This window comes from Lacerta agilis, chromosome 15 (assembly GCF_009819535.1).
Source record: "Lacerta agilis isolate rLacAgi1 chromosome 15, rLacAgi1.pri, whole genome shotgun sequence".
In the NCBI taxonomy this organism is placed as follows: domain Eukaryota; kingdom Metazoa; phylum Chordata; class Lepidosauria; order Squamata; family Lacertidae; genus Lacerta; species Lacerta agilis.
The window spans coordinates 37118650-37139596 of NC_046326.1; the positions used below are offsets into that span (position 1 = coordinate 37118650).

Below are 20947 nucleotides of genomic sequence, written 5' to 3' on the forward strand. Positions count from 1 at the left end.
CTGATAAGCATAGCTGTCTACTTTCCCGTTTTTTTTGCGGGAAATTTCCTTATTCCAGCGCACTTTCCCAATGCAAAAAAAGGAAGGCTGACAGCTCTGCTGATAAGATCCCACCATTACTATAGCCATACACTACCGGCAGAATCAGAGGCACTATCCTTCTGATACCAGTCACTGGATGACTATAGCAGGAGAGAATTGTTTTTCACATGCTCTGCTTGCCTGCTTACCATAAATGCTTAAAGCCCTAAACAACGCAGGCTCCAAGTATCTGAAAGACCACCTCCATCTCTACACACCTTCTCAGGTTTTAAGCTCTGCAGAGGGATGGGGGTGAGCACTCTTGGTTTTTCCGCCACCCTCAGAAGTCTGGGCAATGGCACCCCCTGGGGACTTTCTCCAAGGCAACCCCTAAACTGTGGGATTGTGGAGGATTCCCTCCCCATAGAGGCACATCCAGCACCCTCACTTTACAGCTTTTGTTGTGCGATGAAGCTGCAGCCACAAAGTACGTTTGTTTTGCAGCACCCACCTCTTCTGCCGAAATTTTTATTGTTCTTATCTGTTTTTATAATTGTAATATATTGTTATAACCTGTCCTGGGAGCTTATGGTGAAGGGCAGGCAAAAAAAATCATAATATATAAAAAAATGAATCAAATAAAATAAGCAGGTGGTTGGACACTCTGGGAAAGAGGATGCTGGACTAGAAAAGCTTTTGGTCTGATCCAGGGGAGCCGCAATGCTGCAGAGTCAGAACATTCGCTGGAACCACTGTTTGCCCCCAGAGGTAATTTCACAAACAGAAAATAGCAACACGGAGGTATTTAAAGGGTGAATCAGGCAGCATCCTTTCAGACTAATTTTAGACAGGCAGCACAGCCATTATGGCTGACAGACAAGATACTCACTCTGGAACTTTCTGAGATTGATGAGTCCATGGTCTCTTATAATCCTGTAATTGAAAAGGGTACAGCCTGAATTAGGACCACTGCCCAACTATAAACAAGCAATCCTGCAGCAGAAAAGTTATCTTGGGAATTCCTAGATTCTCCTCGTTAATAATATTTTCCAGGAAAGGCTAGGCAAAGCTTCTCTGAGGACTACAGTCATACCTTGGAAGTCGAATGGAATCCGTTCCCGAAGTGCGTTCGACTTCCAAAACGTTCACAAACCAAGGCATGCAAGCTTATGCGGCCAATCGGAAGCCACGGAACCCGTGTCAGACATTCGGGTTCCAAAGAACGTTTGCAAACCGGAACACTCACTTCCGGGTTTGCGGCGTTCAGGAGCCAAAATGTTCAAGTCGCGAGGCATTCGACAACCAAGGTACGACTGTACTTAGACACATCAGCTGTCTTCAGGGCGTGGTGAGAGGCCTTCTCTACACAAGCATCAGAGTGAGGTGCTAGAATCCTGAGGTGGCAGCATGGAAAGGGCTGTAGCTTAGCGGTAGAGGGTCTGCCTTGCATGCAGAAGGTCCCAGGTTCAATCCCCAGCATCTCCAGGTGGGTCTGGGAAATACTCCCTGCCTCAAATTTGAGGAACTGCTGCCAGTCAGTGTGGGCAATACTGAGCTAGATGGTCAAATGGTGAGGCAGCTCCCTATGTTCCCATGATCATCACAGTTCAGTCTCCAAGGATGGAAAACACGGTTTTTAAAGTTCTTACCCATGTTTTGTTTTGTTGTGTCTTTAAACTGCATCCAGGTAAAAAAAATAGTACCTCTCCTGTTGTGCTAGATGTCTGCTTGCAGGGAACTTTTTTCACATGGGAGAGCATTAAAAAATGTGACATCGCCTTACATGCTTGCAATTCAAAGTGATATCGCACATTCCACTATCACATGCTACTGTGAAGATCAGGCTTCGGTGTCCAAGATACCTTCCCAAGCCCATGAAAGCAGAATATATCTACAGGCTTGTAGACAGCCACTCCCTTGGTTGACTATAGCAAATAAAACAGCTTCCACACGTGTTCCCACAACTGTAAAGGCACAGCAACAATAGCTCTGCCCTGTGTTTGCACAGAGCAGCACTATGACTGCCCATGGCATTTCTCTCTCTTGCTAGAAGGCCCAGGTAAGGAGAGGCTGGGGACCAAACCTGTTTTATTTATAATTCCCAAAACTGGCCAAAACTTCTTGTTAGTCTTTGCTTTTGTGCACACTTTTATGGAGATACAAAGAGCAATTGTAATGATATACAGCTATAGAAAGAGGTGCGTGTTAAAGAGACCAACCCAACTGATAAGTAAGCAGAAAGACAGCCTTTTGAAGCAGTTTTGATGTGCAACACCAAGAGGGCAGTGGGAAGGTATTTATAAAGCTTTTATGTAGCTTGCAGCTTTCTATAAATAGAGGCAACGTGATAGCACGGAAAAGGCGCAAACGTTTTTAAAAGCACCAATTTGGGGACATCAACGTTACTCCTTTAGCAGGAGATGCTAATTAATTCCTACCCTACTTCATGACTTAACCTTCGAAATAGATTCCAGGCCTTAGGGCCTGGCATTTCCTTACTCTGTGTTAAATCTATACAGAATTACCAGTGTTAAGACACCTGTAAGTGCACATGATGTTTTCTTACATCTTTATTCCTGACTGGAAAAGCTGCTGGAATGTTTTAATTCAAGTTTGATTTTAACGTTTTAACTTAATTCTATTTTTATGTTGGCATTGTGATATTTGTAGGCTGCTAAGAGTCTCATGACTGCAAGAAGATCCCATGGACTGCAAGAAGATCAAACCTATCCATTCTTAAAGAAATCAGCCCTGAGTGCTCACTGGAAGGGCAGATCCTGAAGCTGAGGCTCCAGTACTTTGGCCACCCTCATGAGAAGAGAAGACTCCCTAGAAAAGACCCTGATGTTGGGGAAGATGGAGGGCACAAGGAGAAGGGGACGACAGAGGACGAGATGGTTGGACAGTGTTCTCAAAGTGACTAGCATGAGTTTGACCAAACTGCGGGAGGCAATGAAATATAGGTGTGCCTGGCGTGCTCTGGTCCATGGGGTCACGAAGAATCGGACACAAATGAATGACTGAACAACAACAAGAGTCTATAGTAGTAGAGTGGTACATAAAACTGTATAAATAGATTTTAAAAAATTTATTTGGGCAGCCATGTCCTGCATGGGACATCCTGTTCCTTGCCTTCCTTCTACCCCGTGGTCTCTCAAACCTGATGGGACTGTGCCGTGCTTGTGGATCTAGCATACCCACCTGTCTAAACCTAGAAACTTCACTGGATGTGCCTGCTTGTCTTCTACACCCCCTTGTGCCGCCTCTTCCTCACCCAGGCCCAAGTTGCATCACTCCTATTGGCAAAGCTCAGTGGTAGACCATCCTGCCATGCATGCCGTAAGTCTCAGGTTTGCTCCCTAGCATCTCTTCCTGCTTCAGAACACTGAAGAGCCACTGCGTGTCAATGCAGACAGTACCGAGCTAGATGGATCAACGGGAGCTTCCTATGTTCCTCCCTGCTCCCTCCACCCAACTACCTACATCCCTGGTAGCACGTTCAGCCTGCCAAGCTGGGATTTACTCTCGCCTTCTCTGCTGGGTAGCCCAGTGCGTGGCAGCTGCGAAAATGGCAAATACCAAACCAAGGATCAGAAATGACTTAGTACCCAAATATCTGAGACCTCCTCCTTCCCTACAGACCTCCTCGGGTGTTAAGATCAGCAGAGGGGGTTCCTCTTGGTAGTTCTGCCGCCCTCAGAAATTCAGGGTTGGTGGCATTCTCTGTTGTGGAATATCCTCCCCACAGAGGTGCATCTCACACCTGTATTATATATCTTTTGGCAAATGCTGAAGATGCTTCTTTTCACCGCTGGCCTTTGGCACCTGAGATGTGGGCTTTTGGGAGCCACCCTATTCCTGTAACTGATTTGACTGTAGTTTTAAATTGTTTCACTTGCGCTGGGATCTGCTGGTGAGGGGCAGGATTATACTAACAATCCCGCCAATATCCTAATGGAAGGATACGAATCTATGGTGCGAACACACTTGGAAATGTCCACAGTTTGGGTTGCCTGACCTCGAAAAGCAACTGGAGCAGCTCCCCTATGAGAAAAGGGTAAAAGTTCATTTGGGGCCTTTTTGCTTAGAGAAAAGGCGAATAAGAGGAGACGTGATAAAATTATGCATAGAGTAGAGGAAGTGGATAGCCAAAGGTTCTTTCTCCACTCTCTCATAGCTCTAGAACTCAGGAATATCCTGCCCCAAAGCATCATGGGGGAAACCTAGTGTTTGCCCAGACTTGAACAAGATCAGTAAATGGCCCTTCCATTATACTGGGATTCTTGCATGCAACTCAAATAAAAAGTCATTTTAATATTTTTAGGCTGAGGTCTGACAAGTGAGTCTCCTCCAGCCACATACTGACTTTAAATTATCTGCTGAAAAGGGCATTTTAACTGGGAGGGTGGGGGGGGGGGAGAAAAATGCACTAGACTTCCATAAAGTTAACTACTTTTTAATAACGCACCTCGACTTGAACTACGCGTTTGAAAAAAATATTGAGATGTTGGGAGTGTCACTAAATAATTCTACAGAGAGTCAGGTAATTGGCTAAGCTGCTGACGCAGAATGTTTTAATTAGCCAACTCATCGGCCGCATGCCTCAAGCTGGAAGTCCACAGTAGCAAAGTCTGTGGTGTCAATGATCTGCGGGTTGCGGTAATTAGAGGATGCAGTTAAGAGTACCGGTGTCTTTACACCAGGACAGACATCACGTGTATAGCTGGAGAGTGGATGGCTTGCCGCTTGCTGGATATGTCTATGTTTGAGGTTCTCAGATGGAGGTATGACTCCTTCCAGCAACACCTGCAGCCAAGATGGTGCCAAACATATTGCTCTGCTTTCCTTTGGACCAGGCTGAGAAGCGGGGTCAACTTCTGGGCAGCCCAGAACCTCCAGACACACTCTCCAGGCTTGCGTCCCAAGGAGGTCACTTCGGCACTGCTAATGCAGCAGTTTGACTTCACCCTCACAGGCGCACTCCATTGCTAATGTGGTTTTTATTATTTTATTATTATTTTTACTGTGATCGTTAGTTTGCTTTGGGACTTTCTTAGTGGGAAGCAATGAATTGAATAAACCTAAATCTTGGTTACTTGGGGAGAGATGTGGAGGCAAAAAGCAAAGCAAAAAGTTTGGAACTCCTTGCCCGCCTACCTTCAGATAACAACTTTATATCCGAGGACCCCACCTTCTTCATATTCTCTCCCCATGGTCTGCTGGTGTTCAAATTCGACACCCAGCCCAGAATAGCTATTCTGCAAAATCTTTGTCACAGAACTCAGCAAGCAAGAATGAAAAAGCCAGGAACTCACTTTTTCCTTCGTTGCCTTTCCTTTAACCTCGAGTGATAGATATCTACAACTGCAATCTTCAAAGCTGTGTAAGTTCCAGGAGAGAGGGGAAGCAAAGAGATGAAAAGAATAAATCCTTCACACTTATAGATAAATATACAGGGAATTAGCACAGAGCTTATCTCCCAAATCCCCAAAACAACAACCTGTTTTCATCACAGCATGAAAAACGACACAGGCCTCAGCAGGGAAGAGACTAGCCAAATCTGGTTTTTGAGATGTTACAAGAGAGAAACCTTCTCAAGGCACTGCAGTGGAAGCAGTTCGAAAGTCTGTATATGAACCGGCGCTGTTTTGAGTCTTATTTTTAGCTGTTTGGATTTGATACATGACATATTTGCATTCCATTATTGGAGGGAGAAGGCCTCTGAATGCCACTCGCTAGGAATCACAAGCAGTTGAGAGCCAGTGTGGTGTAGTGATTAAGAGCGGTGGACTCGTAATCTGGGGAACCGGGTTTGCGTCTCCGCTCCTCCACATGCAGCTGCTGGGTGACCTTGGGCTAGTCACACTTCTTTGAAGTCTCTCAGCCCCACTCACATCACAGAGTGTTTGTTGTGGGGGAGGAAGGGAAAGGAGAATGTTAGCCGCTTTGAGACTCCTTCGGGTAGTGATAAAGCGGGATATCAAATCCAAATTCTTCTTCTTCTTCTTCAGTTGCATTTAGATGTTGCACTCAAGGTCTTGCTTGTGGGCGTTCCATAGGGGCATCTTTCCAGCCACTGTGAGAAGAGGGGCCTTACACATGACCCAGCAAGCTCTTCCTATGATCTCTCTCTCTCTCTGTGTGTGTGTGGTGATCCTTATTGTTTTAGGGTAAAACGTGTGACGAATTTATAGTTAGGAGCTGCCTTAGGAGGGCTTGCTCTGAGAGGTGGCACAAAAATGTTGTAATGTATAATGTGCCCATGCGGTGTGGAACCTTGCCCCACTGAGGTGGCTCCCACGCTGCAGGATGTGCATGTGAAGAAGGGCTACCATTACTGCATCTTGCTAAAAGCCAGATAGCACATAAAACACCAGTGTTTCAGGGATCCAAACATGGCTCCCCTCAAAAATCAAGAATCGTAACTGAAGCTGAAATTTTGCAGTAGCAAACAGTGTGGTTCTGGAGCGGTGGTGGAACCCCCCTGACCTCCTGACAGCCACTACTGCTTATCAGGAGGGAGAGGGGTGAGGTGGCAGGAAGGTGGGGGGAGTGCAAACACTTCAGCAGAGCCAATCCAGAGACCCTGCTGCTGCATTTGCACCATGCTGGCCTCACTGCTGCCTCACCCACTCTTTCCTGGTAAACGACAGGCACTCAGTTGCCAGGAGGTCAAGGGAGCCATGTCCCCTGCAAAGCTGCTCTCTGTATGTGTATATGTGTGTGTGGGGATATTCAGCAAATCAACACAGTAAAAAAAAAATACCACATAGAATCACAGAATTGTAGAGTTGGAAGGGACCCTGAGTGTCAGCGAGCCTAACTCCCTGCAATGCAGGAATCTCAGCAAATAGTCCCCCGTCCAATTTGAAACCACACTGGACCCTGCTTAGCTTTGCAGATGCACTAGCTGTTTTATTGCTGCACCACTAAAGCAACTGGAGGACCACTAAACCTTCCCTTGTTGCTTCCAATCTCTGAGTGGAGATATCCCACATTTCCTCTTATAGCTTCACAATGCAAAACTCACCGTGTAAAAGTTCCGAGTCATCCTCCACAAAGTCTATATCCCTTAAATCCCATTCAGCATAGTTGTCAAATTCCTGTGGGAGGAAAAAAACCAACTATTGACACAGATGCTGGCAGAAGCCAGGATTTCCACTGTCCAACTAGAGAAAGCATGACAGAACTTGAACATTTCCCTGTGGTATAAAAACTTACAGAATTTGATGGCCGCAGGCGAAAAAAAATAACACTTAAATGACAGGTTTCCGAGGGAAAAGAGGGCCCTGAACAATTCTATGCAGTTTAGTGGGAATTTATTTTGTATGCTTCAGATTTGGACAGGCAGTGATCTCTCCCTGCGCCATCCAGAGAAATATGGATGTCAGGATTTAAGGTTGTGTGTTGCTACTTTGTACAGTTACTCCTTTATCTGCCCTGCCTTTTTTTAGATATCTTTAAGTTGATATTTTCCTGTGGTTTGCATTTAATACTCTGAAAATAAACAAAAGGGCTTTTGTTTTTTTAAAAGAAATTTGCGGGTTTTTTTTAAAGTTCTCAAGAACCATCGATTTAATGCAGGCACATCCAACAGGTAGATCGTGCTCTACCGGTAGATCACTGAACATCTGTGGTAGATCACTGGTAGATCACTGGCTCCCCCAAAGAAATTCAACAACTTTGGCTCCCCTCAAAAAACCAGGGATTTCCTTCTCCCTAAAAAAAAAGCTCAACAACAAATTTGACCTGAATGCCTAAAAAACAGGGCTTTCCTCCTCCCCCAAAAAGCTCAACAACTTTGACCTGAATCCTCCAAAAGGGGGTAGATCACTGCCAGTTTTTAACTCTGTAAGTAGATCACTGTCTCTTGGGAGTTGGCCACCCCTGATTTAATGCAAAGGCAGAGTCTCAGAGATAGTAAAAATGACAAAAGAGCTTTGCAACAAACCCTTCATTACCAAGGCAGCAAATGGACCACACCACCAGCAGTTCTTCTTACAATTCCTGGGTTTGTCCTTGGCGATTTGGGTCCCTTTGCTGCCTTTTAGACTTGGAACCAGACTCCTGCGCAGCTGTGTGTTTTGGTTTGGTGTAGGAGGGTAGGGAATAAAATAAGACGAAGCAAAAAGTGTTGCTTGTCGATACGCCCACTTCCAGATCCTGATATGAATTTAGCAGGAACTTGATGCCAATTCATCAGCTTCTAACAATAACAACGATAGGAGATGATGATTTGCAGCGACTCTTCTCTAGTTGTGAGCATCTCTGCTGCATCGACTGTGCATTTAGTCAATCTTTCTGCTCCCCCAGCGGGTTCCAAGCGGTATTGCATCCTATGCTTGTTTATTAAGTGCCCAATGCCAAATAACTAAGCCAAGCCTCTGAACCAGGGGTGGGGAACGTCCGACCCAGGGGCCAAGTGTGGCCTTCCATGCCTATCTGGCCCTTGGAACTCTCCACAAGCCACACCCCTTATCCCCGATTCACACTTCTCACCGCTCCTATTTTGCACCCCAAGTGTATTTGTCTGGCTGGGATGCACCTCGAACTATGATCATGCCTCTTGCTTGTCATAGAGAGGGGAGGGTGAGGGTGAGTAGAAAATAGCCTACTGAACAAAAGTTTTTTTAAAAAATGTATTCCTTGCTCTGCCCACCTTTGCCTCAGGCCTCGCCCACTATGGTGGCCTCATGAGGTTTGTCAGAAAAGAATGTGGCCCTTGGTTCCCTGCTCTGAATCACCACCACCACCACCACGAGCCAAAAAATCCCACTATAAGCTCCAAAATATGACATGAGAAATACATTGCAAGTGGCACTGAGAAGTATCACATGCAGGGATGAGAAGGCAGAGGGCCTTCTTGGTGGTGGCGCCTGCCCTGTGGAATGCCCTCCCAGCAGATGTTAAGCCAATAAGCAACTATTTTATTTTTAAAAGACAACTGAAGTTGGGAAGTTTTTAATGCTTGATGCTGTGTTGTTTTTATTGTTTCGAAAGCCGCCCAGAGTGGCTGGAGAAACCCAGCCAGATGGGCGGGGTATAAATAATAAATTATTAATTATTATTATTATTATTAGGCTCTAATTTAATTCATTCATCCACCACCCCCCGCCCCAATTTCATGAATTCGTTTTTGAAAAATCACCCTTCAGTATGGCTCTCAGCATGGTTTACGAATACAAAGGGGCGGGGGGGGGGAGATGAATCAGGAAAATAACAGACAGAATTGTAGAGTTGGAAAGGGACCACAAGGGTCATCTAATCCCACCTGCTGCAACGCAGGAAACTTTTGCTCAACGTGGGGCTCGAACCCAGCACCCTCTCATGCTTTACCGACTGAGCTATCCCAGCCATAATAACATTCATCCTATTTTGTTTCCGGCAGGAAAGGCAAAGAGCCACGCCAAACGAGTTCCTACCTCAATGAAGTCTGCTCTTGCTGGCATGTATCCAGCCATATCCCTGGAGAGCAAGGAATCAAAGGTAGGCCGCGGAGGATCTTCAGCAGCTGGGAGGGGGCGGAAAGCATGTTTTAGTAGTCGGGCCAATTAAAAAAATATATATTTGCACCTCCCCTCCTCAAAGCAACGGAGGGGGAAATGGTTGGAATAGCATGCAGGGGGAAGGAAGTGCATTTGTTAGCTTAATTTTTTTTTAAAGTTCTTAAGTTAATAACTTGCTATGAATTTCTGTAGTGCCTAACTGTACCTGTCACTGATTCATGTACCTGAAGGCCCATCTCTAAACACAGAATAAGGCATGGGTAGCTAACACAAAGGTCACTGGCCTGCATATCCAATCACCTCTGACTACAGTCATAACACGGAAGTCAAACAGAATCCGTTCTGGAAGTCTGTTCGACTTCCGAAACGTTCCGACTTCCAAAGCGCAGCTTCTGATTGGATGCAGGAAGCTCTTGCAGCCAATTGAAAGTCACGGAAGCCCCGTCGGCTTCCAAAAGAACGTTTGCAGACTGGAACACTCACTCCCAGTTTCCGATCGTTCGGGAGCCGGAACGTTTGGCTCCCAAGGTGTTTGGGAGCCGAGGTACGACTGTACTGGTTGTGCTGGCTAGGGCTGATGGGAGTTGCAGTCCTAACAGCCTCTGAAGAGCACCACACTGGCTACCCTGGGAATGTGAAATGCTGCCTCTGTCCCCGCCATGGACTCTTACAATAAAACGGGATGGCTGTATCACTGTGTTGATTCTCTTCCGCTTGCTTCAGATTTAATAGCGTGGATGCAAAGAGGGGGTTGTTGATGAAATGCTTCATGTAATGTTTTTCACACTCCTCTTTCGTCTTTGTGTTCATCTGATTTGCTACATCTTGCCTAGAAGAGAGAGAGGAGGGGGAATAGTTCTGGTTATGCATCGATGAGAAGGAGGATTGCTCTGTTTTGCATTACCCACCAAAGCAGGACGGATCTCAGGGTTTAATCAGGCATAAAACTCTCACCAGTTTCCAAAGCCACAATCCATCACAGCTTCTAAGAGGGCCATTTCTTCTTGGGCTGTCCAAGTCGGATCAAGGACGGGGAAGTTGGATGTCTGGTGATATGGGGAGACAAGGAACGGAATTAATTTTGGCTGTGATCCTGAGCATGGTGTTCAGCAGCTTAAATCCCACCAATCACAGCCTTCAGTGGCATTTTGAACTTGCCTCGTCACAAAAAAAATAAGACGAGGAACAGCACACGTTAAAAGCACATATATACGAACGGCACACTTAAAGCCCCAACTTGCAACTGATTGAGCTCAGCTCAGGAATCCCCATCTCCTGGTGACAACCAAATTCAGCCCAAATAAAAAATGGTCTTGTAATTTTGCTTCTGGTGTTGGGGGGTCTTCAGGAGAATGAATTCCAGTTGTGGAACAAAAATACTGTGCTGTACGTCCCTGTCCCTTCAAAGTGGGGGGTGGAAGAGACACCATTACCACAGCGGGGGGGGGATACTTTTTTTTTTTGCCCGATTCAGCCACTTCCCTATGTATATTCACTGGATTGCATAGGTGGTGAGACTTCCCCTGTTTGTTACTGGAGATCTGATCGTGTGCTGTGGGTGCCACGTACCACACCCACTTTGTTTGCAGGAATGCCATTGAGAAGGGCAGGGTGGCTGCACCACCCTGGATTTCGGGCAACTCACTGCTTCTACACATTTTGCGACTTTTCCCTTTTCTATTTTGAATCCAGTGGGCCAAGTAGAGATGAATGCACACCCTCTTGGTTTGGTTTGGTTTTTTAAACTTGCCTAACAACACAAGATGAGCCTGCAGGATCAGGCCAGTGTCCCATCTAGTCCGGCAACCTGTTCTCACAGTGGCCAGCCAGATGCTTGTGGGAAGCCCGCAAGCAGGATCCGAGCGAGCGCAACAGCACTCTTCCCCAAACTCAAGAGCATTTTCTTCTTCTTGGTACTAAGAGGCACGATGCGTCTGACTGGGGAGGTGGAACAGAGCAATCACTGCTAGTAGCCATTGATAGCCTTATCCTCCCATGAATTTGTCCGATCCTCTTTTAAAGCTTTCCAAGATGGTGGCCATCAACGTCTCCTGTGAGAGAGAGTTCTGAAGTTTAGCTACCGTATTGGCCCAAATATAAGCCACACCCGCAAATAAGCCGCACCTTTAAAAACCGGCAGCTTGGGAGCAGTGGACGGGAGGAGCACCATTGCCCTGTGCTGCTTTCTGTGGGGAGCCACACCGCTTTGCCGGCGGCCTTCCCCCCTTCCCTCAGCCGGCGTAGGGGAGGCTTGGGAGCAGCGGGTGGGTTGGGCGCCGTTGCCCCGCGCTCCTGGGGGGTGGGGGGAGCCGTGCCGCTTTGCCAGCGGCATAAGGTCGTGAATATAATCCGCATTTTAATTTTTCGCGATCGGAATTTGGAAAGTAGTGTGGCTTATATTTGGGCCAATACGGTATGCGCTGTTTGAATAAATGCTTTCTTTTATCTGTCTTGTGTCTTCCAACCTTCACTGGATGACTGATCTGTGTTGACCTCATTATCAGAATATAGCTACAACATACTCTCTTATTAATACAGTACAAATCACAGGTATTAGATACATTTAAAGCACATGGCCTTTAAATGAGCTGTAGTTTGTTAAGGATGCTCAAAAATGTAGCTTGGCCTGATCTGGCAGGCTATCTTATGTTCTTAAATGGTGTTCATAACTCAGTGACTTCCTCCAGAGGCTACATGTCAAATCTGGTATGTGGGGCTGCAAATGTCCATTGCTGAGTAGTACATTTCCTTAGGTCTACATGTACAAAAACAAATTATTTGAGTAGCTGGGGGACAAGACATCAGACTGCTGCTTCTGGAATGACAGTTTAAAAGCTCCAGCAGCACGCCACTTGAATTTCAAATTATTGTCACGTAACGTAAACATCTCACAAGCTATAATTACTGTTAGCTCCTGAAAGTGGTATTACAGAACACAACGAAGACCTCTTCGTTTACTTACCTGTGGCTATAATTCCAGAAGTAACATGGGCATGGCAGATTAAAACACAAACAAAACACACACCCCTACCCCCCCAATGGGAAACCTGTTTTAGGAGCTTCAATGGAACAGAAAATGCAGCTGTTCTTCGTGACATAACAATTTAACGAAAGTGTTTTCTGGTTAATTCAGTACACGAGGAAAAACATTATTGTTCTACAAAGTAATATCTAGGGTAGAGGTAGGCAATGAAGTGCCTTCCCCCTCCCCCTTGCTAGACTACAATTCAAACCACCCCTGACCATTTGGCATGCTGGCTGAAGGGAATTGGGAGTTGTCATTCACAGACATCAAGAAAGCACCACACTGGCTACCTCTGATCTAATGAATCTTCTCGTGCAAAGTGGCTAAAAACTGGTCTAGGCAGGACTAGATTGGGCCTTCCAAGCAAATTCTTCTGCTCTCCATCCCCAAGACCCCACTTTTTTTGGAAACGTCTTCTTCTTTTAAGTAGACACAATGCTGGGGTGGGCAGAGTCATTTAAGGCCAGGCCAGCCCCCTGATGAGGATGCAAATTGCCCCCTCCCTGGTCGCCAGAGTGATCATTAGATGAGCAGCAAGGAGGCAATATCCTAGGGCTGGCTGAGGAGGGGGGCTGTGCATCCTATGCGCTTGTGTGCGCGAGCCTGGCACCGCCACAACCACCACTGGCTTCTGACCTCAAATCCCCGTTCTATCAAGATCAGGCATCCCCAACCTGCGGCCCTCCAGATGTTTTGGCCTACAACTCCCATGATCCCTAGCTCACAGGACCAGTGGTCAGGGATGATGGGAATTGTAGTCTCAAAACATCTGGAGGGGTGAAGGTTGGGGGTGTGTGTGCCTGATCAAGATGTATCTCCCAGAGACTGACAACGAGAAGAAAAAACAAGATAATTATAAAGGTGCATTTACCACTATTTCATAGGTGTGGTCGCTCTGGTGTTTCTTGTACTCAAATCCTATTGTGAAGCACTGCAAAACAAAGGAGTTTGTCACTAGGTTGCTTTTCTTCCTTCTTTCTGTAGATAGGAAACAGGGACTTTATACTGACTATAAAGAGGGAAAGGGGAAAGGACACTGGGATGCCTTGATCACAAACAAAACATCCCTTCCCTATAGTTATTTCCTGGAACCTTTCTAACAAACAGTTTCCTTTTATTGGTGCTGTGCAATAAATAAACCGTTAAACACACTGGACAAAGGGGCTGACTCCATTCACAGGCTCAGGTTGGCAGGAAGGCTGCTTTACAACAAAGAACAGCAAGCTGTTTGCAGACTACTTCCGACAAGACTTTAGCGCAGCTTGGAGTTGTTAGCCCAGGAGTCGGCAGCCATTTTAGGACAGTGGGCAGATTTGTAATTATGAGAGAGCGCCATGGGAGACAAGTCAGAAAATGGCTGCTATGGAGGCAGGCTATAATAGCTTCAGCATAGGAGAGGCTGATCCAGTAGGAACAGGGACCGAGCAGGAAGCACAGACAGTTTCTCAGGTACTGTTGGTTTCTGAAGACCTTCGGAGACCTTTCACAGCTCCGCATTAGATAATGGCAGGCACACTGGTGCCCCGGGTTCCATGTTGGTGACCCTCTATGTGAGCCACTGCCAGCTACACAAAACAAAAATAAAAAGGGAGCTCTTGTCTACTGACATGGCCTAGTCTGCTTCCTGGTGATCTGGCTACTTGGCTTTCAGCATCCTGGGAGAACCACAAGAGGCTTGCTAACTCAACCTTCCTTCATTTCTCTCCTTGTAAATGTAAGTTTACCTGCAAGCACAGCAAGAAGGGAGGTGGGCCACACTCTGCACACTTTATGTAAGGTTCTGCGAGGTAAGAGGAGCACCCTCGGCATGGCGGCTTGTCAAAAGGGTCATCTGTAAAGCCAACAAGAGCAATACGTAATAAAGCTTGGGCGCCATTTTGCAAAGCAAACTCCTTCACTTGTTGTCGGCGGAGAAACTGACACAGCAATACATCTACGTGTTAAGATAAATAGGACACGGTGGGGAAAGTTTGTGGAATACTTGAGAAATCCTAGCATGCAAGGAAGTTCATTAGTAGGGTTAACTTAAATCAAGCAGGTAAAATTATTATCAAGAGAAATGGAAGAATAACTTAAAAATGGAACAAAGTGGAAAATGCAGTGTTAAAAATTAAAATCAGAAAAGAAACCACAAAAGGGGGGGAGGGAAGCCAAATATGTAATTGTACCAGATGTACAGGTGAAATTCGAAAAATTAGAATATCGTGGAAAAGTCCATTTATGTAAGCAATTGTTTTCATTAGCTACTGGAGTTTAATATATGAGACAGACTCATGACATGCAAAGCGAGATATGTCAAGCCTTTGTTTGTTATAATTGGGATGATTATGGCATACAGCTGATGAAAGTTGAAATTGTTAATTTGGGGTTCTTATCAGCTGTACACCATAATCATCACAATTATAACAAATAATGGCTTGACATATCTTGCTTTGCATGTCATGAGTCTATCTCATATATTAGTTTCACCTTTTAAGTTGAATTACAGAAAGAAATGAACCTTTCCACGATATTCTAATTTTTTGAGTTTCACCTGTATTTGTTTGAAAGGTGTGTAATTGTGATTTTTTTTTAATTGAGAAAAAAAAAATTAAAAAGAAAAAGATAGATAGGAAACTGCCCTATACTGACTGAATCAGACCATTGGTCCATCTAGTTCAATTTCAGATCAGAACATTTCCCCAGCCCTTCCTGGCAATGCTGTGTTTTTGTGCCAACAGACACTAGTTGGGTGGACACCGAAACTACTACATGTCCCTAGTGACGCCAGCCATCAAAACTCAAGCTGGTTCATATCTGTTCAACCCCATTCTACGCAGGTGCAGGAAACCTTTTGCTGCCCAGGCGCTGCTGAACTACAGCTCCCATCTCCCCCAGCAAGCACAGCCAGTGGCATGGGATGATGGGAGTAGTAGTTTAATAACATCTGCAGGGACAAAGGTTCCTCTTGCCTGCACTAGTTGAGTTGGAATGCCAGGAAATGGATTTTATATATCTGTAACAAGAGGTAGCAGTTCAAGGCCTTCTTTCAAGATATTCCATTCCATTGCCCTTCCCACCTGGATTTCTGTTCCTGCACACTCCTAAACAGTCAGAATTATGTGGTCACTGAGCAGGCTGGTTTTCTGGGTTTCTTCTGTAAAGCTTGGGGTTTCCCAAGGCTGCTATTACCTCCCCTTTGAATGTGGGTGGGGCCATTTTGGCTACAATAAGGAGCAGCACCCTCTGAACATGAGAAACAGAAGGAAGTTGCATAGCCACATATCATTCTACATTCACTTATGATCTCACCAGATCAGGTGGTATCTTTCACCCAGCACTAAATACCTATTTATGAAAGTTGGGGATTTACTGGTACATTGCAAGCACTATCAGCAACCTTTGAGTGACTCTACTTACTGCTGAACGATGTCAGACGCTCCATGTTCCTCCCTTGGGCACCTGAACTTCACTTAAAGACTACAATCTCTCATTGAATGAAGCTTTCCAGTGTCACTCAACCCCTGTAAAAAGAAAAATGTGTGCCCGTTTGTAGGCCCTTAGAAGAAAAATATAGGAATACAGGAAGGTGCCTTTTACTGAGTCAGGCCACTGGGCCATCTAGCTCAGTACTGTCTGCACTGACTGGCAGTAGCTTTCCAGGGTTTCAGGCAGGGGACGCTCCCAGCTCTGCCTGGAAATGCCGTCAACAAGAAATAGAGCCGTCAGCATCATTGGTCCAGTGTTGTGGAAGACTCTGCAAATAGAGATTCAGCAGTTGCCTTCTGTTTCAACTTGTGCCCACCTGACCACTTCAATTGGCGGAACTGATACTTTTACATAATACCCACACCGCTTCTGTAAGAACATGATTGTCTAGTGTGGCAGCACCGACACTTTGGAACTCCCTGCCAATTGATATCAAACAGGCTCTTTCACCCATCCTTTTCTATGGCTGCTGAAGACATTCTCATTTAGTTTGTGTAGAACTGTAGAAGTTTTAATTTATTTATGTCTATTACATTGCAGTTTAAACCTTATCTATGTTTTAAATGACGGCTGTAAATATTTAGTAGTAATTTTATTTTATCCTTTTTGTAAACCACTTTTGAGGTTTTTCTGCAATCAAGCAGTATATAAATTTTATGAAGTAGATAAAATAAAATGAACCTCCAAAAACCTGTTGAAATCTTTTCCGTTCCACCAGGCCCATGCAGGCAATTAAGAATACATCTTTCCACAATAATAAATGTCTCATTTAAACTTTTTATATTGCTTTTACTGTAGTTTTATGTTCCATTGTTGTAAACTGTGTGTGTGTTTATAAATAATAGAGAAGACATCTGGAGGGTCACAGGTGTTAACACTGAACATAAGATGGAACAAAAATCAAATTTGATTTTAACAGCAGTTCTATCAGTGAGCAGCTGAAGCATGTGGCTAGTGGGGAGGGGAGGGGAGGCAGCAGGGTCTAAGGCAGGCTTCCGCAACCTCCTACAGATGTTTTTGGGCTACAACTCCCATGATCCCTTGCTAGCAGGACCAGTGGTCAGGGATGATGGGAATTGTAGTCTCAAAACATCTGGAGGGACGATGTTGAGGATGCCTGGTCTAAGGTGTACACTCTGTGGAAAAAAATAAATCAAGAAGAACAAAAGGTGTGTCTGTGTGGTTATTGGGGGGGGGGGGTAGATTCTCCCCTCCATCACCGGACTCCCATCAATCACAGGTCTTGACAGGCCCTTCGAAATCAACCTTCCCTTCCTCCCCCCAACCTTTTATAGTCCCCGCCTGACGCCTCAACGTCACAGCAACCACGCGCTCCCTCGTTCCCCCCTTGGCCAATGAGGTGAAGCAGGCGGCAGCGCACGCGAGAGCGAGTTCCATCCGGGCTCCGCCTCAAACAGCGAGAGCGCACGCGCTGACCAGGGGCGCGCCTGGCGTTCGTTCCATTTCCCCCTCCCCTCCCGAATGTGTCGTTCCTTTCATTTCCCCCCCCACCCGCACCAACACACAAGCCACCCGGTTACTTCCGCTCTTCCGACACAGCTGCCCCGCCCCCTTTCTCTCCCTCTCCCCCCCCCCCCGCGAAGCACACCGCAGCCCCGCCCCCTGATTACCTGCCTCGCTTTTGCTCGTCTTTCGCTTGCTTTGCCAACTCGACCCGGCTTTAAATTACGTGCGTTCTACGCAGAACGGGGCGGCACAGGCGGCCCCTCCCTCTCCCCCTCGCAGCCGTCCGTTGCTCTCACGCTCTTTTTCTCTCTCTGGAACGTGCTCGGGCCCGACGGGTGGCTGTGCACGTGGGCTGTCGAGGCCGCGTGCGCGTGCGCGCGCTCCTCCCCTCCCCCTCCCCACCTCAGAATATATATATATTCTCACCTCACCTTATACTGTATGCACATAAGTAGAACGAAGACGGCTCATGGTAGCCGTACAATATATTCGTAATATGACAAGATTACTTGGGAATAAACACATTTTAATGGTTTTCAAGTGAAATAAATAATAAACTAATAACAAGGGAAAACGGATTACACAGCTGTGGGGCACGACAGACAGAAATGACAATACATTGCTGAGGAAAAATTGAGCACGTGTAGAATACCCTGTAAAGAAATATAAGTTGAGAAAGCTCTATGCGTGTCATATATTTAAAGCATATTTAAAGCACATTGGTAACAGGTTTATTTCCCCCCAAATAATATTGGGAGCTGTTGCTTAGACGCTGGGGATTTATAGCTCTGTGAGGGGTAAACTACCTTTGGGTAACTGGGAGAACTTTGGGTAGTAGTAACAACAACAACAACAACAATAATACTGTAATGGTCACTACAAGGAAGATCCTCAGAAGAGTATTGACATGTCTAGGATTCTGCTTAACCAAAATGTGAGATGGTGGCTTAAGGTGTTGTTGCATTACAATTTAAATGTTTGGTCAACTTGTACAAATAATTTAAATAAAGCAAACATTGATGGCACTGTGAGAAGTCACTTACGTGGACTTGCAATCAGACAAGGAGACACCGAAGTAAGGCTTACCACTTCCTCTTTATTGTAACGCGTTTGCAAAGGCGGGCTCCCCGACCCGGGTGGTGCGAGGAGCCCCGAGCACAAGGTGTGCTCAATATTTATGCCCTAGCTGCCGCCCCTCCTTAGAGGCTTGGCTTACAATCTACCTAGTTAACAGTACAATACTAATACATAGCCAATCTACACTAACCATTTAGACTATTTCCTTATATGGAATATAAGCTTGCCTGGTTTGCACACCTAGAAGGAAGTGCTTGCTTGCAAAAGCAACAGGATGAGGGGTACTGAAGCTGCTCTGACTGTCTGACCACAAACTCAACCGTTTTTCTATTGTGGTTCCTCTTCAGCCAGCTTCTACGTGGCATATTCTGTTATTGAGGTTCGAGGCACTTTCCATTCTCACATCTCACAATCCCCCCTCTTCTTCATACTTGCCTCGAACTCACATAATAATTCATGACACTCTCCTTCTTCTTCGGTAGGTGCTTCAGTATATCTTACTGAGACCTATATACCTCTGTATAGTTTACCTCATTGGCCACCCAGGGCCATTGATCCCCCATGTTCGTTCCCCCACATACGAAACAATTTGTGATCGTCAATTCTTTGGCAATGGTCTCAGCCAGACTCAAAAACATGTTATGAGCCTTAGGGGGTAGGGGAAGAGTATTTAAGCGTTGTATTTCTTCCTCAAAGTTCTCGAATACTGATATGGGTTGTCTCGTTACCTTAGTTGTGTGTATCTGTATGATGAGATATCCATAAGGATCCTTCCCGGTCCCATCTATTCCTATGCCTACATGCACAAGTTTAGGCGAGGTGGAGGGCATCTCCTTCGCCCATAGGCATACAGGGTTGCATTTTCCTGATGGGCAATCGGTAGAGGCTGCCCCTCGGGTGAGGTTTACCCCCCTGGTCCTCTATAAGTGGGCTGCGTATTAACCCCCTCTGTGTACCAATAATTATATGCCTCTTCCAGCCCCCACATTTCCTCCCTTTATGTGCCTGAACAGGTATTTCCTTTCTTGTAAATAGGATTGCTCCCATCCATGACTTCCACACCAGACTCCGGCTTCCCCATTTGGTCCCTGTCCCTTATCTATTGCAGTACAGGCATCAAAACAAACCATGATCTTACCCTCTCCTCTTGTTATATTGTGTGCTATGTATCCCTGTCGGTTCTGGGCCAATGAAAACATGTTACTCCTCTCACTGGCTTTGTTGGCGGTTCCGCCCTTGTATCCATATACATATATACTGGAAGTTATGGGTCCCACAGCCAGGGGTTCATAACATTCCGTCTTATTCCCTTTTACCTTACACCTATAGTACTGAGTTTGGTTATGGACACAAGGACTTAATTGTTGGACACATTCTGGGGCGACATTATAATACATTAGAGTCTGTGTGACCTTATTGCCTGTCCGAGTTGTCTGAATGCATTCAGTGCACTGAGGTTCCGATTGGGCAGCCCATGAGGTGACATATCCCATTATTACCATCCCTAATACTTGCAAGCTACCCTTCATGGTCGGGATTCAGATAGCCGAGGGCTTGCCTTACCGTAGGGGTTTCAACTAACTGGCACTTTACCTCCCCTCCTAGTCCCACCTCACAATGTTGAAGTATGATGTCTTCTATGAAAACGATGCTACACTCTTCTGTACAATGCACACACAGCACACACCCCTCACAATGTTGACAGCAACAGCATTTGAAAAAGCACACACAAATACAGAACAAGCACATTTGTTTTACAGTCTTGGAATGTCCTTCTGGGTCCTGGTTCCTGATTTAGTGAGTGTCACCTTCAGCGGGTTGTCTGGACTAGTCGTTGCCATCCAACTTTCAGGTGGAGCTCTTTTTACCCGGTGGTAATGGGTCCATCCATGTTCTCTGGTCCGCACTGCTGATTCAGTTGTGAGCAGGACCTGGTATGGGCCTTCCCAGCTCGGGCTGAGTTTCTCCGTCCGCCAAGCCTTTATCAGGACCAGATCCCCAGGTTGGAAATTATGCTGTTGCTCCAGGAGCGGGGGCCGCTGTGCTAGTATGCCTTGTCTGTGGAAAGATAACAGAGACTGGGACAGCGACTGCAGATATTTCCTAGTAAACTGGTCCCTGAATTCAATCTGAGGGCTTCCTAGGGCAGCCAAATAAGGGTGACCCATCATCATTTCAAATGGGGACAGACCGGTGTCCTTCCGGGGAGCCACCCTCATTCTTAATAATGCCAAGGGGAGGTTCTTTGTCCAGGGTAGCCCATTTTCTAAATACAGCTTGGTCAGGTGTTTTTTTATTTCCCCATTTGCCCGTTCCACTTTTCCGCTACTCTCAGGGTGCCAGGGGGTGTGAAAATTCCACGTGATCCCTACAGCTTTCATCA

The 20947-nt window shown here is 45.9% G+C and overlaps 1 protein-coding gene across 3 annotated transcripts in view; it reads right to left on the reverse strand.

The window, feature by feature from the left end:
- Window positions 1-17841, reverse strand: part of TADA2A (transcriptional adaptor 2A) — a 32019-nt gene extending 14178 nt beyond the window's left edge. The window contains exons 1-10 of one of the 3 annotated variants that reach the window (XM_033171815.1): window positions 17656-17841; window positions 15952-16055; window positions 14277-14392; window positions 13424-13483; window positions 10482-10573; window positions 10199-10356; window positions 9444-9532; window positions 7052-7124; window positions 5337-5400; window positions 911-954 (exon numbers count right to left, since the gene is read on the reverse strand). In XM_033171815.1, coding sequence (XP_033027706.1) covers window positions 911-954; window positions 5337-5400; window positions 7052-7124; window positions 9444-9532; window positions 10199-10356; window positions 10482-10573; window positions 13424-13483; window positions 14277-14392; window positions 15952-15976 — 721 coding nt within the window. In that variant the 5' untranslated portion in view covers window positions 15977-16055; window positions 17656-17841. Of the gene's footprint in view, window positions 1-910; window positions 955-5336; window positions 5401-7051; window positions 7125-9443; window positions 9533-10198; window positions 10357-10481; window positions 10574-13423; window positions 13484-14276; window positions 14393-15951; window positions 16056-17651 lie in introns of all 3 variants that reach the window. The other 2 variants (XM_033171817.1, XM_033171814.1) reach the window with 2 other exon arrangements.
- Window positions 17842-20947: the final 3106 nt, after the last annotated feature.